This window comes from Equus caballus, chromosome 19 (genome assembly GCF_041296265.1).
Source record: "Equus caballus isolate H_3958 breed thoroughbred chromosome 19, TB-T2T, whole genome shotgun sequence".
NCBI lineage: Eukaryota > Metazoa > Chordata > Mammalia > Perissodactyla > Equidae > Equus > Equus caballus.
Window position 1 is genome coordinate 61088224 of NC_091702.1, and position 27958 is coordinate 61116181.

Sequence of the window (27958 nt, forward strand, 5' to 3'; positions counted from 1 at the left end):
TATGATAAACTTGTTTCAAGATCCCCTTCAAAGGAGGTGGGGACTTATCTGGTGACATCTCCTAAGTGTGCCTTTAGGTTAACACTTCAAAGCTCCTAAGAGATTAGATCTTAAGTGTTCTCACCACAAAATGAAATGATAACACGTGATGTGATGGAGGTGCTAGCTAATGCTACAATGGTTATCATGCTGCAATATATAAATGTATCATATCAACACGTTGTACACTGTAAGCTTACACAATATTATATGTCAGTTTTATCTAAATTAAAAAATAATTTAGTGTGAGATGGAGGAGGTTGGAAAAGTGAAGGAGTAGGGGAGTGGCGGTCATAACCAATACATCGGAATCTTGGGAGGTGGTATCATTTCAAAAGATGGCTAAACTATTACAGTAGAATTGTATTTTTGGAAAACAAAGAGAATACCCACTTAAAATAATTCACACATGAAAGAGTTCAGCAGACTTTAGGTTTTTCAAAAGCAGGCATATATACAAGAAATTTGAAAACTCTCCTTGAGGGGGCATGAGGAATCATTAACACTTCCTAGTCAGAGTGGCGTTTCCCGTGATTTCTAATTTATGGCATGCCTGGGACACACCACAGAGGGACTACTGGTATTTAAGACTGGGATCCTGCCACTTCCAGAAAACTGGCCATTGATTCCTGGGTGGTAATTAGGGTCATATCCCAGAGAATAGTTATTTTTCCCTGTTCCCTGGTCACAGCTCTCAGGGAGTCTCTTCTTGGGCCAAGCTTCATAGAAAGCTCAAGGGAGAGAGAAGGGCTCTTGTCCCTGCATCGCAGGAGGACAGTGATTCGCAATTTCTGGGTGAAGAAGGAAACAAAGAAGAAGAAATAGTTGGTCCTATTACAACTTTCAATTTTATAGCCTTAGAATTTCTAAGACTCTCCAAAAAAACTCTCCACTAAAACAGGGAATCTCTATGTCTTCAGTAAATAGAAAATGGCCATTCCATGTAGGCCAACAGTAAATATGCGGAGTATGCATTATGTAAAAGATTAGGAGATAAATATAAACCTAACAGTACTGAATAAGCATGGACACAGAGTGCCATCTGCATGCCTGCAGCATCCTGGTTCAAAGCATATCCCGAAGGTGGGTAATGTTGGGACAGCACACAGCCGGGTTCATTGCAGGTGCTCAGGGGACAGGACTTCCCTTCAAGTTTGAAAAGATTATCAAAACAAACACTTGAAATAAAAAATAAAATGATATGCAGACAGCCAGAAGAGGTTAAAAAATTGGAAACATTATGTTTTAATGCAAGCCCTTTCCTCTGGAAATTTTCAGGTCATATGTAGTAGGAGACGGGAGGGCCATGGATGGTTCTGCCCTTTGAGTGGCCAAGGATCTTGTGATTGACTGGATGGGGACTCCAGCATTTCCACATTAGCTTCTTTCCCCTCTAGTCCACTCTGCTATTTATGGTTTGACAGAATAATGAGGAATTTTCTTTTCTTCCTTCTTCTGGCTGCCTGCAGACTATAAAGTAGGGAAAGAGAAAGAAATCAAAACTTGGATTAGCCCGACCTCTACTACAAGGTCAGAGGCCACGTCAGTCCTGCCCTTCAGAGTACACCCTGCCATCTCTAGTGCTATGTGAAATGCCAGCAGGCAATCAAAGTCCGAGATGAAATTTCAATTCCAAAGAAGTCCTGGGGAGGCAGCAAAAAATATTAGAAGTATGTGGGATACAGAATATGATAGTGCTACATGTGTTATCTTGGAGAGATTAATCTCACTGAGCCTTAGATATTATGAAATAGAGTTAATTGCATTTACCTCATTAAATTGTTGAGGATTTCAGTAAAAGAACAAAAAAAAAGGAAAAGGAAAAAAGAGTCGTAGGTGTTTATGTAGTGATGAATGAGGAAAGTCACTAAAAAGGTGCTATAAATGGTCCTCCAGCACCACCTTTTCAATTTATTCAGTGGGGAGCCAACCTTCCCTCATGAGAACGTCTATTTGATTTTAGAGTGAGTACTAATTGGAAATAGAATTCAATTAAAATCAACTTTCTTGTATGATCTTGTTCCATATATAGAGCGATATTAATGAAAAAGTTTTTCGAAAGGCTTAATATTACCTTATTTCTTGAGGTTTCAGTATAGGCAAGCCCTCTTTAGTCTTTAGGCCAATTTAAGACTGTCTTTGTTTTTCTCTGAGACAGTAGTGGAATAATATAGCATTAAATAAGGGAGAACTGACAGAGGATATTTGTGACTTTTAGACTTCCAGATTGTCTACATATTACACAATAACACATGAAAATAGTCATGAATTCCACAGTTGCCGAAGATAAATCTCTTGGTAAGTGTCCAAGATTCACACAATGTGTACTTTGAGTTTACTGATGTCTGGTTAATGCTTACTCCCATCCATTGATAAGAAGGATGGGATCTCTTAAATGCAACCAACTTGGAAATTATGGTTTTAATAAACTTCTGAGTAAGTTTGTGGCTACATCATTCTCCCTCTACATTTTTCCTTTGTCTTTGACTCTTTTAATTTTTTGTTTGTTCTCATACTATAAAATGTTCAGGAGAGGATTTGGAACTCAAATAGTAACACGTAACTTCCTGCAGAGCAAAAACAATCTTTAGAGGACATGATAGAGAGAAATGGGGCAAATAATATAAAATAATCATTGAATTATCTCTAGTTCTTTGATGTCCTCCTACCTGGTAAACAACCAGACATGGAGTGGGCTTAGTCAATTAATGCCTTTTGCCTGGACCTGTCAGTTAATACCCTACATGGATGGGAAATGATCAGGATCATCCGTGCTCATTATCAAAAATCTCCAATTTTAAAAAAACTTCCAGTGAGAAGTTATATGATTCAAAGCAGGAGAGGAATCACGAGTGTTTACTGTGCAAGGAATATGGCATATCACAATGCCAAGCACAAGTGCTAAGCGTTTCTTGCTGCAATTCTCCATACTTGAAGCAGATATAAAACTATGCAGCTCCTATTAATGGATTGGAGACTGTGCCTTAGCTGAGGAGCCACTATTTATGTTAGCAAATGTACTCTTCAATTCTACTTGGGCATAAGAGATTGCTTCTCTCATCTCTCGCCACTGACTTTTTAAATTGCCAATGCAAAGAATTCCCCCTAAATGTTGCTCAAACTTTACTGCTTTGCTAGCTGTATCGCTAAGGCTTTTCAATAAAATGTTTGTCTCATAATTTAGTTGTTGCCCGAAGTTGTTTGCAACAAGAGGCGACTCACTCAGATTGTTAATGGTATTATTTTGCAGGACGGCAAACACGGGGCTATATTTCTTTAGGTATCTGGGAAAAGTCTGGACCATATCTTTATTAAAAATCTCTCATATCCATGTAAAATGGTGACAAATTAGCTAAAGATAGAAATGAAACTCTCATACTGATTTGTAAAATTTAAAGAATTATTGAGAAGAGAGGAAAAAAAGGAGCATATAGTATACCCAAAAATGGCCTTACAGTTCTTAACCTGAAAGCTCTTATTATGAATCTGCACTTACTCTGGACAAGCAGATTAATAATAATTCATATTCCAAAACTGCTGGCTTATCTCAGAGGGCACTAGCAAGAAATAACTAATCAGGACAGCAAAGCACTCAGAATAAACCTGAAGAATTCCACAAATTTGTAATAAAAACACTTTGATGCTGGGGATGAGAATTGCAATTTATTGACGTTGATTACCAAAAATATTAACTCTAGAAACTCGGTGCACTTTTCAATTAAATCACAGTTATTTAGCCTAATGATCAAGTCAGATGGTAAAAACTGCACTTAATTTAATGAGGTACTTTAAAGGAAATGCATGACGTCTTAACCTTTAACCTAAAGACACCATGAAGCCAAGTGTCCAGCATTTATTTATCCATGATTTTAATTTGGATCACCCTATGGTCATAACCACGAAGTAACAAAAACAAACACACACACATAAATTCCTTCTATTCAAAGAAGGACAAATGGTGTCTGATGAGACACTGGCATTAGAATAGGTTCATCAAGGATTTTGGGGGTGCGCCAAGGATTTAACATTCATTTGATCGTAATGCAGACAACTATGGTTTATTTTTCAGCTCCAGTCCATGATACAGGAAAATTTTATTTCCATCCTTTGAAGAAATAAAATTACTTTGGAGTACATCAGAAATCCTTAAGTAAATATAATGGAATACCCTAGAACCCAAGCTGTTGGATTTGTGAGCACCTTCCTTGGGGTAATAAAGCAGGGTAAGATTGTGAGCATCCGGACACTCATACACACAGAAGGAGGACTTCTGTGAGATAGATATCACCTCTGGGCAACTGTCTGCAGTTCCCTTCACTTTCCTGGTACAGGCAATCTTCTGTATTTTCCATGGAAACTATGGACACAAACCCACATGAAGTGTTTGTATATAAAAGGCTCATTGAGAAAAAGAATACATTTGTTACCAAGTGAGAGTGGGGACCGCTCAGGATTGAGGAGACTGGCGCCAAGATCAGAAGTACCTGTGCCCTGAAGTGAGTGTAGACGTGTACGTCAACCACAACAGACAACAGGAAAATTTCGAAAAAGAAAGTGAGGATTAGCGATTAAGCACAAAGACTCTAAAACATCACTGCCTTAAATCAAATACAATTCTGTCTCTTACAAATTCGTAACCTGCGCTGAGGCGTCAATTACCATTCTCTGCCTTAGTTTTTGTAATGTAAAATATGAATAATGATAGTATCTGCTACATAGATGGAGTGTGAGAACAAGACTGAGCCCAGTACATGCTCATATTATGTGACTTTCAGTTTCTGATCTGTTGCTTTCTTCTGGTGGAAGCTTGATTCAAATATTGCTTCACTGAAATTTCCATCTTTACAGGGTACAATCATGGATGCTGATTGAATCTGCTTTTTCTTTTGGTTTTCTTTTAACTTACCTGAGCTGTTGAAAGGCCTTATATCAGGCATCAAGAAAATATAAAATTAAGTTCCAAGTTGCCACTAGCTATAAACATTGCTCTGCAAAAACCAATTTTCTCATTTAAAAGGCTGGTGGGTTAGGGGCCAACCCCGTGGCCGAGTGGTTAAGTTCGCGCGCTCCACTGCAGCGGCCCAGGGTTTTGCTGGTTCGGATTCTGGGCACGGACATGGCACTGCTCGTCAGGCCACGTTGAGGCGGCATCCCACATGCCACAACTAGAAGGACCTACATCTAAGATATACAACTGTGCTGGGGGGGATTTGGGGAGATAAAGCAGAAAAAAAAAAAAGATTGGCAACGGTTGTTAGCACAGGTGCCAATCTTTAAGCAAAAAAAAAAAAATTGGCTACAGTTGTTAGCTCAGGTGCCAATCTTTAAAAAAAAAAGACAAGTGGGTTAAAAACCCATGTTTGAAACCAGGAGGATGCTGCAGAATCACCAATGGAACTTTTTAAAAATGTAAATGCTGGAGCTCATCTCTGCCCAATTGCGTCTGAATCCAGGGTCAGGGCGGGGGCAATGAGGAATACTAGGCCTGTGTGCTGTTAAGATTCTCATTGGTTAATCAGATTTTCATTATAAATCACTCTTAGATGATTTGTAAGCTTGATACTAGTTGTATTATTTTGCCTCTAATAATTTTTAATCTAAACACCATCTAAATCATTTTTAAAGTAGTCTTGGTACTTTGTCTAAGCAATTTTTTTTTAATTCAAGCCAAAATAATGATGCTCTTTTTTCCCTGAATTAGATCCTCTTCTGGGACAAAGTGGCCTAAATAGAATAGAGGAGTAGCGACAACAAAATAGTTCTACCTCACGAGCAGTTTCACTGCTGGCCAGACCTGTTACTGCAGACAGCTGACATTCCCTACAGGATGTCCCAGCTGCTTTTAATTAATCTCCACCGACCTCAGCCAAATGGTTTAGAACAGCTAACCTTTAGGCAGTATATGCTTTTAAAAAACCCACCTAGGCAGTGAAAAGAAAAGAAAATTATTGAATTCAGACTACTGACTGAGAAAAATTGGGACACATGTGAAATCACACCTCAAGCCATTTCCCCAGTGTTGGCAACGTGGTCACTGTGAGCAGAAAGCAAAACATGACCAGCCTGATTTGGGGGATAGGTCTTTCCCATTATAGAAATGACATGTCCAGCTGGAGTGGGCATAACTGATGCATTGTATTTCCTCCCAGTGAAAATCAATGAATAAGGAAGATCTTTTCCCACAACTTACTTTGATTTCTTCATGTACAGCCAGTAGACGACACCAGCAACGAGGGCAGCGAGGAGTAGACCAACGACGATTCCCACGATGAGTTTCGCCTGGTCGTTCACCTTTTCTCTGTTTTCATCTACAACAAAGAAGAAAATTCCATGCAATTACAGACAATGCCAAGGATTCTTGAAAGAAGTTGATCTAGCTACTATTTCTTATTAAAAATGACTAAGGCTCACTACTATGCGTAACATGCAAACTTGTGATTTTAAAGGAGAAAATTTTAGCATTCTTACTATCTTGTCTCATTTGCTATGTTAACTCAAGTTAAAATTGTGGCAGCTAAGAAAATTACTTATACAATGACACTTCATAAATCTGGAGCTGAAAGTCAAGGAAGAAGAGTGGCCAGCATAGTACCTACCACTTATCTCGTCTGCCTCATCGTGTTCTGGAATACTTACTGAAATGAAAAATGTTGATATGAAATTAAAAACAAAACTTGTTGATATATGAAAGTCACCTTTACCATTATAGTATGATGTAATAATACTCAAAGATAAAATATCTCTTCTACAGCTAAGGGTAGGAAAAATTTACATTTAATAGAGCGTGAACTTCCCTACAAAAAAATTAATCTTGTTTTAAGAAAAGGAGAGTAGTTAAAACTGCAAAAGCATTAAGCTACCATAGAAAATTTCACAACTGACAAGCTATGGTATTAATCCAAAATCTATATTAATTTCCCCACTATCTACTACTTTTTAACAGGACTTTCTCTAAAAGAAACAAGCTGCCACATACGAAATCTACCACACCGTGTTTCTCAACTTTTCTTAAACTTTTCCGCCTTCGATGGAGGAGAATTCATTTTCATTCTCTAGTGTCAGGGTCTTACTACTAGAGACATTCTCAAAGTGGTGGGGGTGGAGGTTAAAACTGGGGGTGTCTCAGAAGCGACGGGGCAACATGTGTGAAGTTCACAAAAGCCCAGCAAATGACTGATAGTGTCATGCTCCTGGCCCATTTTAAGAACTGCCACTGTGATGGATTCTCACCTCATATTAAACTACATAAATATTCTTCTATGTGCATGGGCCTGCATAAGAACTTCTAGTGATGTTTGTTAAAATGCAAATTCCCAGACCCCTCCTGATATACAGTAAACTGGAATCCCAGGAGGTGCTCGCTGAATTGGAAAACGACTGTATTAAATGTTGATCAAGCTACTACAGTGTCTGGAAAACCACTATTCAATGGGTAAGAACAAAAAGAGAGACTTGTGTTCAGGAAGAAAGGATGAATTCTCTTTCTAGGTGGGATGAATCAATACTTGCTGAATTGAATTCTGAGAAGTCAATGCTCCTATTTTAGAGTTAAATTTCTTTTGTTCTTTTCTCTTGTCAATCTACCAGGCTTCTCTATTCCAGTCATAATCTATTAAGGAGCATTATCTTTTGGACAATTATTTTCTCCTCGCTCCAGCTAATTCCTAGCCAGTGTCTCCCCAGCCTGCTAATGCCACACACAGACGTCTAAGTGACCGAAGAAAGATAGTTTGGCGGGTCAGCTGAATCGTATCCAGAACTGAGCCTCGTGCAAGGCCAGTGCTGACTGAAAGTTGACACAGCAATAGGAACGATGACAGAATTGAAGATGATGGATACTTTCAAATTAAACGACAATCGTTTTCAGAAGAAACTGCTATTGGTAAGTATGTATCACCCTGATTTCAGCATTGACAGATTTTTTCACTTTTTCTGAAATAATCTCGTTTATCTGATTTTTACCTATGATTCGAATATAACATTCAAAGCATCATATTTGAAACTAGACTATATGAATTCTGATATCAGTTTTACTACCAATTTGCTGAATGACTTTAAGCATGTGATGTTTCTGTACAAAAGAAGGGGAGGATAAATACCACAAAGAATTGGAACGCAAAACAACAGATTAAAGGGAATTAAAAATTTCCCAAAGTTCAAACTGTTACAGAAATGTTTTAAGATAATCTTTGAATTATCTGTACTCTGAACATAAAATACGGATTAAATAAGAGCTACTCAGTTCTTATCCTCTGTTGCTCTTGGGCAATATTCCTACATACGGTAAGGTCTTCAACCCATAAAACATGAAATGATTTAACTGTCAAGACAAGGATAGTACAAGAATGGACACCAGGAAGAAAAAAAAGAACCTTATGATGATGATACCACATGCAAAATAAATAAATAAAACTTACCATAATGTAGTACAGGAAGATGGAATTGAAGATTTTAAACTAATGAAGAATAACTTCAAATTTTCTTATTTTTTTAATGCCAGAAATGAAATACTCACTAGCAGAGACATTCAAGGAGTTTACTGTTCTCTCCAGCTGGTTTTCTGCTGTGCAAGTTAATGTAACATTCTCTTCGGGGGAAATGATAATTTTACTATAATACCTGCCATTGATATAAGGAGATTCCTCTGTCTGGAAAAGAAGAAGGAATATGGATTCAGAAACGGAAATGGATTAAAAACATGGGAAAGAGTAAGACTTTGTGAAGCAGGACAGGCGGGTGCTCGGCAGTGCTAGCTGGTGTTCAAGGGCATCTGTAAGGTCACGGATAAAGACTGCTCAGGTTTATAACTACAGCAAGGAGGAAAAAGAGTAGCGAATCCGTAATTGGATTTTTGCTTAGGCTTCCGTTGTAAATTCTAATAATTAAATTAGTTAAACTTTCCTTTTCAATAGATGCTTAGTTAGTTAAAATCTGGGATGATAGTACTTGTCTTAAAATATTTAATTAGTGGTTAATCATCAATTTTCCCTTCATGAATTCACGAATTTAATTCTTAGTGTAAATTATACACACTGTTCTCCACTCCAGGGGTTAATTCCTTTGTCTTAAACTAGTATATCTAAGTGCATATGTATGTATGATTTGCTCATGGGAAAGTCAAACTGTTTTTTCTCAGTTTTCCTGAGCTAAATACAGAGCACGGGTTCTTTCTCAGTGACTTTCAGTAAGTTCATTAGGTTTTTGTGAGGCGTCAGTGAGGACAATCACTGCATTTAGTTCCTCCAAACATAAGGAACAATTCACTTCAATCTCTTCCCCAGGACCTGACTCCCTAGACCGACTCGACAGAAGCAAACGGGGACGTGCTCTCTTCTCAGTCCCGTTAGACACAGCGCATCCCTAGGGCTGGTCTCCATTTGCTTTCTCCTTGACTACATTGCGAGAGCCTTGAGGTCCGGAGCTAGTCTCACGCTTAGGGATATGGTCCAGTCCCTGGGGCAGGCGTGGGGAAGAGGTATCAGTAGTCGTAAGATAATAGATTCACCATGTGACTGAGGAGGGAACAAATAAAAGATTATGGATGGATCAGCACAAACTTAGAACAAGAAAAATAACATATCACCTAGTGGGCCAGAATCAATCCTTCTCCTTGACAATGAGGAATGGCATTATTACATCTCTCCTCATCGTAACTTCACCTGCTATTTTTCCACTTCCCACTAGTATTTTTCATATGACTTTCTCACTCAGTCTTTTTTATTACTTTTATTTCTGCAAAATATATTTGCTCATTTCTAGGATGGCCTTTTAAGTCCTTGAATCTTTTCATTCATCAAATATTTATTGTGTGCTTATTTTTCTGTTTTCTATGCTTGCGTCACTAATACCTAAAGGTTCTTTTTTTGCTGAAATTATTACTCAATTGAACTAGAGAGCAAAAAGAATAGAATAAAAGAGAAATGCTCTTTTTTTTGTTTTAACGATTGGTACCTGAGCTAACATCTGTTGCCAATCTTTTTTCTTCTTCTTCTCCCCAAAGCGCCCCAGTACATAGTTGTATATCCTAGATGTAGGTCCTTCCAGTTGTGGCATGTGGGATGCCGCCTCAGCATGGCTTGATGAGCGGTGCCACGTCCGTGCCCAGGATACCAACCAGCAAAACCCTGAGCCACCAAAGCGGAGCACAGGAACTTAACTGCTTGGCCACTGGGCTGGTCCCGAGGAACAGTCATTTTTGATGTTAAACCATAGATCTGTGCATTGTCAGTAATTCAGGTGGTTCAGGTCTTTATTCTGAATCCAGAAAACTCCATTTGCTTATAGTTAAGGGGCCCAGAGCCTCTTTGCCCTGGTCGTGCACGCTCTTTTACGTGCGGGTCCCCAACACTCTTAACTAAATCAGAACGCATTTGCTTCAAGTGTGCCCACTCCTTTAGAGACCTTCCATACTTGGAGTTTTGTGAATACGTATGTACCCACCATAGGAGAAAGAGCCAAAATTCTCTTTGCTCTGCAAAATGACCTTTTATAGCTGCACCAGCAGTTCACCTTCCCTGGACAGAGAAAGGGTGGACATTTTAATTTAAAACTAAACTTCAACTCTGCTTTACGCATGCCTCCTCAGATTTCAACTGGCAGCACAGAAGATTCAAATAATCAAATGGCACCTCTGGGTGCCCCTGAAGAGTCCACTCAGTGGTCGCACTGAGAAGAGGGACATGAAGACTGTTGCAGAGCAAATGGAATCATAAGTAAGTCAGTAACCCAAGCAGTCTGGCAGTTTAGTGGGATTATAGCTCTGAACCCTTAGCAATGGGCCAGATTCTCATCTTTTTGTTCGTTTGTTAAAAGGAAAACTACTGGTAGTGTTCATAAGTTCTTAGCCCTTTATTAAAATGTCCTGACAGAGGTACAAACATTAAGGTTTGGTTTACGTCTCCTTTCGTTCACAAGGAAACATCTTAGACTCTCTATATTAGTTAGCCTTATTCTGGCCCTAGTCCTGGCATAAAGAAGTAAGACCCTATGTTCACAAACAGTGACTGTTCTTTGCAACCCCACAGGGCCCAGTTTTTAGAAGAAATATCCCTTCACATGCACAAGTAAGCAAAGTAATGGAGGCCACTTATACTCAGATGCTTAAGTTTATGACGCAGAAAAGTGTGTACCTTAATGTTTTCATCACCCAAGTTTCAGGAATTAATGATCATGGATCAACATCCAATTTACAGTCTTTTAAAAACAGATACTGACCACAACATAATGATTCTTCCATTCTTCATGGCCCTGGGATTTAAAATTTCTCTTTGAGCCATATTCTTCGTTTGGGAAAATTAAGAAGTTAGCCAAAGCTTCCTCTGAGAACATACTGCAAATTTCATGTCGCTAGCAAGCCAGCCTACAGTTTAGGTACCTAGATAAAAGCCCACATTGGACCAAGTGCAGCATATAACAAGAAGACAAATACTTGCTTGGTTTATGACGCTTCCACTGCCAGTAATTGTCCACTGTATAGCTGGCTTCGGAAAACCTTCCACATGGCAGATTATGGTTTTAGACAGTCCACTGGGATCAGTTTTCTTTGTCATTTTGATTTGAGGTTTTCCTAAAATATCATTATTATTAAAATAAGATGTTGAATGAGATTATGAAAGAAACTAGATATCAAATTCTCAAAGAAAAATTGGAATTGGTGCCAAGTATTTTATTTTATTACCTTCCACAATGAGAGTTAATGACTCTCTTTTCTTTAGTCCTTCAACTTCCTGCAGAGCCGTTTCACAGACATAGTTTCCAGCATCCTGATAATGGAGACTAGAAAATGATGGGCTAGATCGAAGCCTGACATTATCCTGATTAAATAAAAAGTTAATTACTTCGCATGGCACAATTATAACTCTCAATGTATTTATTAGATAATAATTAAGCCTAAAATTATTCTTCTGGGTCTAATTAAAATGTTAGCTTCTTCGTCTTAACTTCAGGTACTTTCAAACCTAGATTTTCTTTTTCCTTTGTAGTTTTAGAGTTAGACATATCAGAGTTTTATCTCAGACTCTTCCGTTTACTGAATTTATAATTTGGAACAAGTTCATAAAATTCTGAGATTTGTTTCCTTATTTGTGGAAATGGGGTGGTAATCTTACTATTATATTGAATTATGAGGAGTTAATTATATAAAAACTATAATGTGTTTACATTAAGGAACATTTTCAGTTGATACTAACTACTTCTTGTAATTAATGTAGATGCAGCAGGATTGACGGACATTGGAGACTTGTGCTATGTAATCAATGATGGGTATAAATGCCTGAAAATCATTTTATAGGATACAGTTATAAGACAGGCATCAATACATAGCCATAGCAATTATGACAAAAATTGCTTTCTTAAGAAACACTTAATAACAGATTACTATCCTAATTTCTATGAACGAAGGAAATGTAACATTTAATTTTAAAAATCCCTTGATATACAGAAAACAATGCTATTTTACTAGGAATTGAAATACTCCTAAGTAGACAACTGAACACAACTCTAGATCATGTGGTCTTTGTCCACTGTGAATTTTTTCCACTCCCCATCAACTAACCAATGGCCAGGTAATAGTGGTCAGCACTACTGATGTTAGGTATTCAATTAAAAACAGAGACTGCAGTTGATGTAGAAACTGGTTTAGCCACAGTAAACTTAGTTTCTCTAGTCCTACAGTAAAACACACTGTAACCGTTCCTGTGATTACTGAGTAGTCTAGTTGCCTGAAACTTGTCTAGCTTTTTGACCATTGACCACTACAAATATATCAAGTTAAATATGCAGTCTTCAGAGTGACATCCTAATTACCAAGTGAGCAAAAGTTGTGATGAGGCTGTGCTTAAGAGAGTAAAACAAGAAACTGAGCTTTACGAGTAAGAGGGCAAGTAGCAGAGGATCTAGCATTAAAAGTGATCAAAAAGCAATATGAAATAATTTATATTTTTATCAAGAAGAAACTCTAGCAATAAATTTCTCCACAACTTTCTATAAAGACAATTCTTGTCAACCCCTACGTTCAATGGTTTGTATCTATGAGTTTTGCCGACACATCACTGGTTAAGTGCTCTGTTACATGCCACACACTGAGTGTTTAGAAAGACTAGCCAAGACTAGGGAGTGGAGGGATTATAGTTACAACCTTTCCTTTGGTAATAACCTTGTCTCAAACCACCCATTACCAAGCCTACTTCCTCACTCTAAAAAGATAGTAATGACTGTGAGTCCCCAGGTAATGGCCCACATTCCGGACAATTACAAAAACAGAAGCACTCTCTCAGGAAATACCAACTAAGCTTCTCGTATGTTCCAGGTGTTCCACTATAGCCCAGGGATGACAAGAGATCTCCACCTTCAAGGAGCAACTAATTTGCTGGAGCCTGAATTCAGAAACTTCAGACTCATTTTAACAGAGAGGAGGAAGTTATGTGACCAGAGCATAGTGTTTACACTCAGTAAGGCTGAGCTTAAGTCTCTGTCAATCATGAGCTTTCTGACTTCTCTTGCCTCAACTTCTTTATGAGTAGTGTAGGGAAATAATAAATAATTTTTTGCATATTTCGCAGGGTTATTGTGTCATGTGAGAATACTGTGGGTTAAAATACACTGTAAATTGTTAAGCCCTGAAATATATAACCGTATACGTGTGTGTGTCCACACACAAGTTTGTATGTGTATAATTACTTAATATACACACATAATTAAATTAACATCCCAAACTAAGTTTCAGAGCATCAATTATGGATGCCGTTCTGTTGTTGAGTACCTCTAAAATTTTATTGTGACATGATTGATTTATATTATTATATAGAGAGAAAGAGAGTATGTGTGTGGGTGTATAAACATATTACCCATGAGTATACTTATTTGGATATAATATAAACTACAAAAGAAATCTACAAAGGAATCAGTCCAGACAAGGGAATATTTACCAAGGAGCATTACTTACTTTCATCCAGACCACAGTTGCGTTCCTACTAGCAGAGATTGTGCATGACACAGGCAGGGCATCGCCAATCTGCTTGGTCACTTCCCCACTTGGGTTCAAGGACAAATCCAAATCTGTGAAGCAGAAAATCTGCTTGAAATGTAAACTCCAGGAAAGTAAGATAGTCAAAATATTTTGGAGAAAAAAAGGTGAAAGAAAACAGAAATCCTTTTAACTGCACTTGAAAATGCAGACTTGACTTCTGGGGCTGAAATAACTGAACTGTAGCATAATCAATTAGTCTAGTGTTTCAAGCCAACTTTGAGACCAGTGTGGACAAGTGAATGGCCAATCTAATTGACTATGCATTTATTTGCAGTTAACATGATTGATATTTTGACTGCATGTAATTATTCCCCTAGGGTCTATCACCTTAATAAAAAAATTCTTAAATCACTTCTGGAAGAAAATGAAGAAAGATCATGACTAGGTAAATATTGTAAAAAGAGTTGGTAAGGCATAATGTGGGAAAATCAAGCATATTTAGGCAGCAGGCAATAAACTGAAGAACCAAGAGATAGTGTATGTTTCCCCAGAGAGAGTTGACTATAGTAGTTAGATATCTTTAAAAAATGTTATTCTATTTCTCATGCAGTCGAAATTTTAAATAAGATCTGTTAGGCACACTGTTAGCAGATAATATTTTTTAAAAACAGAGTATAAAAACATCTAAGGATGGAAAGTCATTTCTATACAAGTCTAGGGTCATAGTACAATCTGTATGAGGAAAATTTAATTCAATTGGACATTTATTCTACAGCTACTATGTCGCAAGCATGGATGAGCGATGCAGAGATGAACCATGAAGGTCAATGTACGATCTTTGAGGTAGAGGTTAATATGTACTCAATGAACTACAATACACAGCAGCATGAAATCAGCATCTAGGAGCAAACATGCTATAGAGTAGGAGCTCAACAAATATTTGCCCAAAGACTAAGGGAAGCGCCACAAACAGAGGTACAAGCAGAGACTTCTGGGAGTGTGGAGAACAGAACCAAACTGGGTCTCCAAGCAGTAAGAAAGGCTTTGCTTAGAAGGCAGTATCTGTCTGCAGCCCCTGAAGGTTGAGAAGGCCTTTGATAAGTGGAGACACAGGGAAGCCTTTTGGCACACAAGCAAAGGCAGAGAGCTGAGAGCTTGACAGGTTCACAGTGGTGAGAAATCTGGTGTGAACGGTGATAACACATGGAAGATACACCTATAGAATTAGCTGAGGCTGGACTATCAAGGACTGTGCCTGTCGTCCCTGGAGCTGAGACTTTCCTGTGGCAGTGGAGATTTGCTACTGCACCTTGGGCTTCTCCTTGGTTTTACCTGTATGATGGCAATTTGCTGATTGTTTGCAACATCATTTTTCATAATAGTTTCTTCTGCTAGGCTCTAAGCGCCATGACGGTAGCGACCACGACTTGAGTTGTCACTGCGCATCCACAGAGCCTGACACATGGGAGGCTCTCAAAAATGATTGCTGAATGAATGCAGGGAAGAAGCACGCTTTCTCAGTTTCTCACTGATATTAAAATATGCAGTGTCACATACAAAAGTTGAGTTTCCTCGGAATATTTCGGTGAATGATACTTAGATGAGAATTCTATGCAGGCAAGTTAGAAGCTTTATGAGCTGGACAGTTAACTTGCCAGTGATAAGATATAAGAAGTGATTTTAAAGGCTGAGGATGGACTTTGGAAGTTCTGAGGAAGAACCCACAGTTGCATGAATTGGGGGAGGAGTAGCAGCTGTTTCATCAGCAACTATGGACGTGTGGGTGGAAAGCAAGGGGCCTGTTCTATGAATGAGTGCAAGGATGGAGAGGTGCTTCTCTAGCCATCTTCCCTTTACTCATATGCAGAAAGGAAACAAATCTTGCTTTTGGAAAACAAACAAGCAATCAAGGATAAATTGGCAAAAATAGAATTTTTAGGTTTTCATTTCATGTAATTTAGAGTAAAATCTCGACAGTGATACACAGAAGAGCCCTCTCCTTTTAGGGTCCTGGGTAACTAGCATCTCTTAAACATAAGCACATCTCTAAGTAGGATTAATGGTTATTAGTCCAAAGATCTTCTGAACAATGATGTCAGAGTTATTCCACAGGCAATTCTATCTTCTGGTTATCTTCCCTTACTTCTCTGTTTCTCTTTTTCATGGAAGCGGCTGGATAAATGGTCCCAAGACTGACTGGTCCTCAGAGAAAAAGCAGCACTGTTGTTATCCTGAGAGGTCACTACTTTCTCTCTAACTAGCCCCTGATGACAGACACTCAGGTTTGTGCAACACGAATATGGAGCAAACAGAGAAATGGCCTGGCTGAGGACATTTAACAGTCCACTGTTTCTATAGGGCTCCCCAGGGCATGCTCCTGACATCAGACACTCAGAAGCAACCGTCTGGTCCCTCTATTCCCCAATGTACCTCCTTGTATTTCCCTCAAAGTTTTAGCTCCTATGCTACATGTGTTCTAAGCATTACAGGTAGAGTGAAAGATTTAGAATAATTTCTTCAGAATAATTTCTAAAGGGTCTTTCAATTTTGAAACAAAGGAACCCCTCACCCTCAATGAGAGTAGTGCATCATGTCTAGAGGAACTTATTATGGTGAAACACGTCTAGAGGGGCAAAGCACTTATTAGAAAGTTTGGCCTAGCCCTCCAAGTAAGGCTGATATTTGTTTTCCCCAAAGCACTCTGAATTCTAGTGTCATGAGGGAGCAGTTCAAATTAGTTTCCCGTTTCCATGATGTATCAGGTACAACAATAATATAGACTGTCAGGAATTACAAAATAAAGAACTCAAGTAAAGTGTCTGTTTTCTAGGTATATCTTTTTCTATTACCGGAGTAAATATAACTCTTGGGGTATCTGGAGATCAAAAGCAGGTTAAAAGTTAATAAAAATGTATGTGTAGGGTGATCTTGAAGTTCTCTTTCCAGAAATTTTCTATTCTTCTCTATAGAAGCCAATACATGCCTTTTAGTGGTCTCTACCTCCTCTTCCAAAAGTTGAGTCTGCAATAACTTTGTGTTGCTTAAGTTTGAGTGTTAATATTATTCTGTAATACTAATACTAAAAAGAAGCTTAATCTGAACTTTTCTGGGCCAAATGCAAACCTTGTGAACTTAAGAATATCTAAATATTTTCCTAAAATACTAAATGAGTTCTTTCTTTAAGATTCACGTGAAGATTTTGTTGATACCACCAAGTGAAGACATTGAGAAGGCAGATGGAGGTTTAGCACTGCCCAGGGTGCTGTCATTGGATCCAGGCAAGCTTTCGATATTGCAGTGCAAGTCTGGACCCAAGCTGAGCTTGCTCTGAGGTTCTTTAGGGCTTCTACGAAACCAGGTTATTTAAGAAAAATAGAGCTGCAATGTATTTGAAAAGATAGGCAAGTCAGACAATTAGAGGCCTTTGAAGAGAAGAGGCCTTTGATAAAGAGGAATACGGTGACTTACAGTGAACGGTGATGGCTGTCGAAGCAATCATGCTTCTTTTGTCTATCAGAGAGCATTTGTAGTCCCCCGTGGCATTGCGCCTCACATCTGTCAACGTGTAAGTATTTGAGCCTCTTATTCCTTCAGGCTGTCCCTTTGGATAGAGGCAAAATGTCAGATGATTACACCTGGTGGCTATAATGAGAACAGTTGTATTTCTTGATGAAAATGGCCTTTTCTCAGATAAGAAAAACAGTGAATGTGTTTCTTTGATTGGACAAATAAGAATACAGTTTGTATTATCTGATTCCTGCAAAAGCAATTAATATTTTGGTTCCAAGGAAATTGAAGAGCTGATTAACATTGTACTGATGACATCTATTTTATTGAAAGCATGGCTTGAGTTTGAGGTTTAAAGCAGATTTTAAAAACATTTCCAATATTTTATTTTTATATTTATGCCTCGCCTAATTTGACAAAAAGATTTGAGGAAGCTTGAAAGAAAACAGCCATATATCCAAATAAAAAGGAAAGAAAGGAAGGAAGGAAGGAAGAGACAGAGAGAGGAAGGGAGGGAGAGAGGGAGAAAGAAAGGAGTAGAGAAAAGAATAAGAAAAGAAAACAATAACAAACTAAGAATAAAAAAATGTAGATGAAGTAGGAGTATACATTAACAAAAAAAGATAATCACCAGGTATTGTTGCTAAAACCATGAGGCAAATTTGGCTGTGTCATCACTGATAGTCAAGGTGGAAAGTTAATTAGTTTCAAAATTTCATTTTCACATGAGATACAAACATTACATCAATTTATTAGGAGAAACAAAGTTTTCTGTCAACATTTCAGTCTAAAAGAAATTACTTATACTAGTCTTCTGAGTGATATAGTAGATGATATTCTTACACACCACTGAGAGCTGCGGTGGATGATAGTTGTAAACAGCCCTGCAGTAAATGCAGTGGTGAGCTGTCTACGGCTGCTCTCAATGGAAGGTTATACCAAACTCAAACCCGGGGAGAGCTGCAGGAGAGCAAGCAAGCATCCTCAGACGAGCTCTCTCCTGGTCTGGCTCCATGTCACTATGACATCCAGAACACACTCTAGTGGAATTCTCCAAATTATCCTCTATATAGATCATTTCTTTCAGCTATGATACTGAAAAAAGTTGAGGAACTGACCCTTCAAGACTATATACAAGGGCCAGATGTAGCCCCCAGCTTTATTCTATCAAACTCAATATAATGTGCAACAGCACTGTCCCTGTTTCAGGTTCAGGTATGTGTTCAAGGAGCCACCATAGGTAGATTTAGAATCCACATCAGACCACTTGCTGTCATCATTCTTCATTTTATAGTTACCCACTTCTGAAGAGCAGATTCTTATAGTTTATTTGGATAATAAACCTTGAGTTTTTCTAATTACGGTTTCCTGTGATCAGATTTTTTTTTCTTTGTCCTGAAATCTCTTAACATTGAGAAAAAGGCAAGAGTGATGGCAGACGCCGAAACAGCTTTCAAAGGACATCCTACAGGTGTTCCTCGTCCCCAAGAAGAACATCCTTTTTCACTTAAGCTGCCCAAGGACACACAATTTTTAATGCCAGCCAGCTGCCAAACAACAGGGCAAAATGACAGTAGTCTAGCTCAAGTAATAATCCTTAAGCACTTACTGGTAAGTAAAACAAAAACTCCTGAGGAGGAGGGTTACCATTTCCCAGGCATTTAAGAGTGATGTTGTCCCCTTCTTTGATGGCATTTTTTGGTGGCAGCACTTGTATTGTCACCTGCTCTGTAGGATCTGCAAGAATCACAGACACAAGTTAACCATTTTCGTCAAGTACCAAATTACTCTGTACATACAATGTAAATGACTAAATTATACACAATTTTCTCAAGAAGCTAGTAATGGTAATTACTTAAATGTATCTTTTTATAGAAGGATTGAAGTTAATAGCTACTTGCTATAGCAAGTACTAATCTTAGAGCGAACTACAAAGAGATCCTGTTACATAAAAACCAATTTCTTCTTAGGAAAATGTCTTTAACTGAGGCAGGAATGACCATAATTATTTTATGGTAAAAGACCAGTAGGAACATTCTCACTGTATGATTTCATTATAAGGACATTTAACTATATTATATGAATCTTACAGTTTGGAAAGACTGGATCAGCTAGCAAAGTAGCTAAAGCTATCAGGCACCCTGTACTCCTATTACATAATAATACCTTACAGTAAATAAAAATAGTCATGAACTAAACAACACCAGCAAGATTTTGGGCCTGCAGGAGAGCAGGTCTGCTTTGAAAAAGATGAATCCCATGAACTGAGTGAGACCCTTAACACAATCAACAGGACTGCAAGTGTATTGTAATTCTGTTCTGTTCACTGGAGCCAAGATGCAACTTTCAGTCCACTTTGGTCATTTTTGTGGAGGAAATAGGGCTAAAGGGTATTCTTTATTAGAGGCTACTGCTCAACAGTAAGACGCTAAAGAAATTAAAGGGTAGCTATAGCGGACCCAGATCAGGAGAGAATCTTACATCTCACTGCTCTCTATATTCTTCTACACAGGAACCAAAAGAATCTCCACAAATTTTTTTCTCCCATCTCTCCATTTAGCCTTCTGCCTAGTGGTTTATTCATTTGTTTAGTTACTATTTATTTCATGCAGGCACTAAGTGCTGGAGTTATAAATTTGAAAACAGCATATTCCTTGCCTTCAATGAACTTCCGGTCTATTTATGATGACACTAAACTTAACAATGAAGACCATAACAGCAAAAAAACTGCACGTGATGTAAGCAGAGTGATCACCGATAGCTTATAGATGCATCAGACTGGGAAGCTTCCAGTTAGAATTGGCCCTGGAGCTGGATTTTGAAGAGTAAATGTTTGCCAAGATAATAAAGGTAAACTGCTGCCAGCATGTGGATAGACAGGTTAGTAGTATCCTACAGCAGGAATCTGGAAGATTGGACAGACTATAGAAAGTACAGTGAAGTAAATGGTTCATGTTAGACAGCGCAGGACCGCGGGACTCAGAAACACTGAATCAGGAGCGTGAGGATTAACCTGAGAGAGCTGGGGGAGTCAGTGAAGAGCTTTACTCACAGCAGTAACATGGTCACATTTGCCTCTAGAAAGATATTTTCTGGCAGCAGCGTGGAGGGAGTTTGGGGTGAATAGACAGGAATACTTTTTTGGAAATGGTGTGGAAATGCAGGCAATGAGTTATGGTGGCATAATCTTTGGCAGTGTCAGAGGGCAGAGTCAAATAAACACAAAGATTAGAGAGCTCAAGTCTATAAAATCTGGACTGAATAGGGTGAGGCAGGAGTGGACTGCTGCATCTTTCTCAAGAAGAATTGATCCAATTTCTTTTCTTGAGTGTACTCTTCCATCGTTTCCATTTAGCTCCCTCCCTCTCTTCTCTAAAGTCATCCTAGAGTAGTGGTTCTCCAAGTGTTGTCCTCAAATGAGCAGCATTAGCATCACCAGAGAGTTTGGTATAAATGCAAAGTGTTGGGCCCCTCCCCACACTTACTGGGTGAGAAACTTTAGAACAGGGTCCAGCGATTCATCTAACAAGTCTTCCAGATGATTCTGATGAGCACTAAAGTCGGAGAATCACTGTCCTTGGGCACCTGAGCTTTTAGGACAGTTTACTGAGTTCCCGTGTCACCTCCACTTGCAACCTTGCATTGACAATTTCCTTCTGATGGAGGTGTCTTATTTTTCTATTGGAGTATTAAGCTCTTTGAATGTCAGGAATATGTCTTAAATACTTTTTTGTCTTCTTCATGAAGCCCAGCACTGCATACACTGAACCCTCTTAAAAGCCGTGCCAAATGCACCCCACACAGCCAGTCACAGTAAAATCATTTCCTTCTTATTCATCCAAGGACTTTTCTGCCTGTGCAGCTCCTCGGGTCTGACACTCACGTACGTTCCTGCTCTTCCTTAAGCCAATGGCCCAATCCTTATTAGTCATCTCGATGTTCTTTCCTATCTTGTACTCCTGCACTTACACCAAGATAGTCTATTTCCAATTGAATATTTTGAACAAACTGAATCTGCTTTCACTTACAGAAATAACAGCTTGATTTTAGATAAGCTGTACATGATGAAATTCTCTCAATCTTCACCTTTAAATCAAGTTGAAATGTGTTTACAAAGTTTAAGGCAAAACAATCCTTTATAGTTAAGGCAAGTGGAATTTCAGTTTTGTTCTTACATAAGGTTCTGCCCTTTATGGAGCCAAAACAGAAATGTAGATGAGATAAAATTCTCCTAAGGCTCAACTAGCATTTCTTCCCCTTCTCCAGAATGGATGCAGAAGTATTAGGTTATTCTACGACATATGGCAGTATTACAAGAATTCCTGACTCACTTAAAAAATAATAATAAAATTCTTTCTTGCCTTTTTCCCAAAAAGATATATTTAGCTCTATGAGTATGTAGTAATAATGATCATATAGTAATAATGACAACAGTACTTAATAACGAACATTTAATGTGCGATACAGTGTGCCATTTTAGATTTGTAATTTCACTTAATCTCCATAATGACACCATGAGTTAAGTATTATATTTTTCCCATTTCAAGATAAGAAAACTAGACCTAGAGTGGTTAAGCTACACTTCTAGACACACACAGTAGTTGACAGCGCTAGGATTGGACAGCCAGCATGTTTACTCTTAGTCATTCTATTTCCTGGCGCCTGTCTTACAGGAAGGAGCACAGCCTTGGAGAAAAGGACTCTAACTCAGTCTCTATAGCTAATTTAGAGCAAGTCTCTGGGCCTCACTTTACCTCAGTAAAATAATGGAGTTAGACCAGATGATCACAAAAGTTCCTTTGCAGACTAATAGTCTATGATTCAAATCTATGCAATAAAGTTAACCAAAACCTCCGGGAATACGACATTCTATTTAATTCATGCAATTGACCTCATTCTTAAAATAAATCTCTTCATTCAAAGGGAAATCCTTTATCTAGAAGACCAACCAGTCATAAGCCTCCATTCATCTGTCATTCATTAGGAAAACCATCAGACGGCATTTTGAACACCTACAAAATTCCTGGCTTTGTGCCAGGCCTGAGGACTACCAGAAGGGATTGGACTAAATTAGAGATCTTGGTTTTTTTTTTTTCTTTTTCCTTTTTCTCCCCAAAGCCCCCTGGTACATAGTTGTATATTCTTCATTGTGGGTCCTTCTAGCTGAGGCATGTGGGACGCTGCCTCAGCGTGGTTTGATGAGCAGTGGCATCTCCACACCCAGGATTCGAACCAACGAAACACTGGGCCGCCTGCAGCGGAGCTCGCGAACTTAACCACTCGGCCACGGGGCCGGCCCCTAGAGATCTTGCGTTAAGGAACTTTAAGGAACTCAGCATCTAGCAGAATACAGAAGTGCTCATAAATAAAACGAAGTAGAGAGTGAAGGATATCATAAGATAGGTAAGCATTTATTCTATAGGTCTTGCAAGGAGGAAGACATTATTTGAGTGCCATGAAGTAGGGACTGGAGGGGGTTGGAATTAAATCCAAAGAGCATTTGGGTTGGGACTTAAATGATTAATAAGTATCTGAATGTTCTTTCTAATACATTAAAATTGCATAATTATATATTGAGTTACTTACAGTAAATATCAAAGACTGCTTGTTCGGAATGAACTGTCTTCTGGCCAGATGGTCCATAGTATGTCACAGAGCAGGTGAATGGAACATGTAAGTCAGCCTTGGTTGTCTTGTACTCCAGGGATGAAGTCATTGTGTAGAGCTGAGTTACTGGATCCATTTGCTTTTGAAAAATTATGACCACCGCTGAAGAAAATAAAGAACACAAATAATAGGATCTGTCATCAAAAAAAATTCAGAATTCTTAATTAAATATCACAACACCTTTGAGAAGTGGTTTTGTCCTTCTAACTGTATTTAACAGGAGGGAAAATTGACATGTACTGAGGTAAGATGTCTTTTCGAAACCATGAATCAGAGACATAGACAGAAATAGAATCCTGGAATCCTATCTCCCACTCACTATAATTAACTTCTAGAACATGCTATACATAGAAATAATTTTCTCTGTTGTTGATTCTTTTGCACAAGGGCTGAAATGGTGTTTTAAAAATCACTTAATGATTTAATAGATACTTCAAGCAACAAAGCATAGGGCAACACATTTAGATGCAGGAGATAGTGAGTTTAAGAATGCCAACACAAGAAGAAGTCAAAACAGGGCATCTGAATGTATTGTCCACTTCATTCAGACCCACCTCCTTCAAGGGGTTGTAGAACTTTTCCACTCCTATACCACGTGATGTTGCCATCTGGATAACTGTCTTTTGAAATGCAGTCACCCAACTGCAAAATAAAGAGGAAAGGTTATTACCTTGGTTCCATCAGTGGTTGTCAATTTGGAAGTCCAGAATCCTCAGGGGATTTTAGAGTTATTCCAAAGGTTTCCTGACCCATTCATTTTCCCAGTACTGACTCAGGACTAAATAAATGCTCTCTTGTATAAAAATAATGTTTTATATTTAAAATTATGGTCTTGCTCATTTAAAAAATATGCAATAGATGCTGCTACTATTAATAAAAACACATTCATTTAAAAGCATTTTCAAATTCATTTTGACATTATTCTTTTTTTTTTTTTTGGTGAGGGAGACTGGCCCTGAGCTAACATCTGTCACCAATCTTCTTTTTTCTTGAGGAAGACTGTCGCTGAGCTAACATCTATGCCAATCTTCCTCTATTTTGTATGTGGGATGCTGCCACAGTGTGGCCTGAGGAGCAGTGCGTAGGTCCACACCCACGATCTAAACCTGCAAACCCAGGGCCTCTGAAGTGGAGCATATGAACTCAATCACTACACCACTGGGCTGGCCCCAGACATTATTCATTTTTAACGTTAACTGAATAACATAACTACAAGAACATCAGCTATTACCATGGGTCATAGACCTGCGGATGTAAGAATCATTAACAGAGCTAAAGGGGGGCTGCCTTTCTAGTTTCTTACTACACATATTTCAGACTACATGTACTTACTAACATCTATAAGCCCCTCCACGTTTCTTCAAATGTGTTTAAACTTTAATATTTAGTGTTTATCAAATAACATTTTGCAGTAAAATTTAATCTGATTCAAAAAACTCTGGACTTGTTTTTTTCTCCCGCAAAGGAAAATTTAGGTATTTTTGGCTAGTGAAAATGAGATTATTAGTCAACTGATGCACGCAAATATGGAGCTTCAGTTTTGTCCCTGCTTCAACACAGCCTCCCTTCAAAGCTCTGCTAATGTGATCACTCAAATCTGAGCTCCTCACGCCTTTACTTCAACTTTTCGCTAGTTTAATTTGTTGAGAAAATGAAGTCCGAAGTCCCTACGTGACGTATGTCTTCTCTTAACCCAGCCTCCTTTACCTTTTCAGATGCACCTCTTACTGCACTCTCTTACCCACGGTCTTGGCACCCAAAGTGACAGCAATGCAAGGATCTTGATGTTTCCCCAAATATCATTCTCTTTCACATTGTTTTACTTCAGATTGTTAGAAAGCCCTTTCTATGTTTGCTCTAGAGAAAGTCTACTCATCTTTCATGACTCCATTAAACATTCAGGTCATTCCAACAAGAAAGACGTATGCCTTCTTTACTCTTGTCTCCTTCTCCCTTCAGAAATGGCCACACCTTCCTCTGTGTCCCCCCTCTACCTGCGCAGACCTTCTGACTCTTGCACCTGCAACACTGTCAGCTCCACAAGAGGCAAAGTCTATCTTACTTGTCCCAGCATCCAAGGCCTGGAGAAGGCACTTAATCCCAGGGTAAGTAAAGGCAATTAACCACAAACAAGTTCTTACCTTTTTCAGCTGCTCAGTTTCGAGAAACGGTGCTTTGCTTACAATCTCAGGTTTAGATGGTTGCTCTAAAGTTAAGCAGAGAAAAGTTTTAGGTATATGTAGAAGAATAAAAGGACATTTGTGATTTGACTTATAAAAAAATAATTCATTTGCTTACAGCAGAAACACAAGCAACAAAATAAAGAATAGATTTCCCATTTAATCTGTAATTAAGAAATCTGGATAGTCCATCACTTCCAAATATTTGCTTTATTAGCTTAAATATTGTTTTAAATGTTTACAACTCCTTTGAATAAAATAATAGTAATGTTTTCTGGGTGCTTTATACAGTGAACATGGATTTGATAGTGACACAGAGGTTAGTGTACTAAATAGGATATATATCTCCAGTTGATTACCATGCCCACTTTCTACTTACCAATGGCTTCCAAGTCATTAGGTGAACACCTGAATCCACATGAATCAGGATCACAGGGGTACTGGTTTAGAATGCAGATTTTTGAGTCCTATCTGGGCTACTGACTCAGAATCTCTTGGGGAATCTTATAAATCTACATTTGTAACATGTTCCATAGGCAATTCTTGGGTGCAATGAAGTTAGGAATCATTGCCCTAAAATCATGAGAAACGCCAAGCTAGTTAAGGGATGGAGAAGCCTAAGTTTCCAATGCATCTCAAACCTTATCTTTGAAGTGAAGTGACAGTACGAAACTATAAAGGTGGGGGGACCTTTCTATGTTGGAACCTGAGACAATGGACAGAAGCATTTTCAATATAGGAAGTCCTGTAGCATAAATTCTAATAGAGGCTTCAAGAAGGATCAATTAAAAATTGCAGTAACAAGGTGTTATTTAAACTTATTTTAAGTTATTTTATTCTGTGCTGCTAGTTTTCTATCATTGAAGGATTTTTGACTTTTAATTAGCTCTAACAATCAGTCTACAGAAAATAAATATTGCCTCACTGCCACTGATTTTTTTGAGTCATATGGAACAGAATTACTCTATTCGCATATAAACAGACAGATAAAAATAACCAGGTATTCTTCCTTTCTTAGTCTTATTGTTTATCACCTCCAATACTTAAAATTTTGATTACCAAACTACACTAAACTGGCTTTTCTATAATTATTACTTAATTTGGAATTCAGTCCACGTTACTCATGGAATTCAGAGACATGTTACCTACTCAGACAATTACAGAAAACAAGGATGGAGACAAATGTCTTTGGAGCAGCAAAATGGATATCAGCAAGGCTAAATGCAAGAAAATGTAGCTTTCAGGTTAACATCAAGAGTTAATTTCCCCTTTGCAATTATGTTTTATATTATAAATTAGAATAACGAATAATACTACCAAATCTGCCTATGTGTTGAACTCATGTACTTTAATTACAGGAAGGCCTATTTACCATTAGCTCTAAAAATATAATTCTCCTAATACAATTTTCATGACTGATTATCTATTTTCTAGATACACAGACTGGAAGAAAATCACAAGCAAGACAAAAAAATTAAAAAAAGAAATACAGGGGCCGGCTCCGTAGTCGAGTGGTTAAGTTCGCCCGCTCCGCTGTGGCGGTCCAGGGTTTGGATCCTGGGCGCGGACATGGCACCGCTAGTCAGGCCACGTTGAGGTGGCGTCCCATATCCCACAACTAGAAGGACCTGCAACTAAGATATACAACTATGTACAGGGGGGTTTGGGGAGATAAAGCAGAGAAAAAAAAAATAGATTGGCAACAGTTGTTAGCCCAGGTGCCAATCTTTAAACAAAAGAAAAAAGAAATACAGAAGCATACTAAGGTATAACAGAGACAATTACATTAACACAAACAAGAAGTGACACCTAATTGTCAGACATATGAGCAAAACCCTCAAAATATACAGCAATTTCTAAAGAACATATGGTGGGGGATTAAAGTCTTCCCCATATCAGTAACATCATTAATGTTGACAATTACGACTCTGAGTTATCGATAAAATATTAAACTCTCTTTGGAATTTATGCTTTAAGGCAAATGTCTAATATATTTGAGAGAGGACGGCATCCAAAATATTTAAACAGAATGAACATTCTTGGGGCTCACGTAAGTAAGCCAAAGTTCTCTGGGAACTAAAATCAGTTATTTAGTGACACCTCTCTGAGAGCTCGAGAAAGGTAAGATATTATATTAATTTATGTGGTCAATCAAGAGTCAAAATTATGACAAAAAAAAGAATACAAGGTTTTGTGTTTCTTCTTCAGTAGTACGTATGTCTGGAATATGTGGAGAGATTTGAAAAATCCTCTGAAATAAGGCTTTTAATACAAAACGTGGGTTGGCGGTTTTGACAAGGTGCTACTACCTTCTAGTTCACCAAAATTATATACCAAAACAGTTGGACACACACTTCCTCTTATGAAGGATATATTTCTGTACTTTGCTTTCTAAACTCTGTGATGTTTTATCAATGCCACGTAAGACCATAAAGACTTGGTGTGTTACAATGGCTAGTCCTTTACACATGGCCATGTGTACTCTGCTTCCAAAAATAGTCTCTAAAATTTATTATTTCAATAAAATGAAACTGTAGCAAACCAAGGGAAACTTGATGAAAGGACGCTTAAAGTTTCAACTAAACTTTACACTGTTATT

At 38.2% G+C, this 27958-nt stretch overlaps 1 protein-coding gene across 7 annotated transcripts in view; it reads right to left on the reverse strand.

Annotated features, from left to right (window-relative positions):
- The window catches only part of ALCAM (activated leukocyte cell adhesion molecule), a 186181-nt gene that overhangs the window by 18048 nt on the left and 140175 nt on the right, over nucleotides 1-27958 (reverse strand). For 4 of the 7 annotated variants that reach the window (XM_001503380.7, XM_070242894.1, XM_070242896.1 and 1 more), the window contains exons 4-14: nucleotides 25321-25385; nucleotides 23734-23821; nucleotides 23099-23281; nucleotides 19122-19249; nucleotides 17474-17606; nucleotides 13982-14094; nucleotides 11717-11852; nucleotides 11472-11605; nucleotides 8555-8687; nucleotides 6636-6674; nucleotides 6230-6347 (exon numbers count right to left, since the gene is read on the reverse strand). In XM_001503380.7, the coding sequence (XP_001503430.1) occupies nucleotides 6230-6347; nucleotides 6636-6674; nucleotides 8555-8687; nucleotides 11472-11605; nucleotides 11717-11852; nucleotides 13982-14094; nucleotides 17474-17606; nucleotides 19122-19249; nucleotides 23099-23281; nucleotides 23734-23821; nucleotides 25321-25385 (1270 nt within the window). Of the gene's footprint in view, nucleotides 1-6229; nucleotides 6348-6635; nucleotides 6675-8554; nucleotides 8688-11467; nucleotides 11606-11716; nucleotides 11853-13981; nucleotides 14095-17473; nucleotides 17607-19121; nucleotides 19250-23098; nucleotides 23282-23733; nucleotides 23822-25320; nucleotides 25386-27958 lie in introns of all 7 variants that reach the window. The other 3 variants (XM_005602026.4, XM_070242897.1, XM_070242893.1) reach the window with 2 other exon arrangements.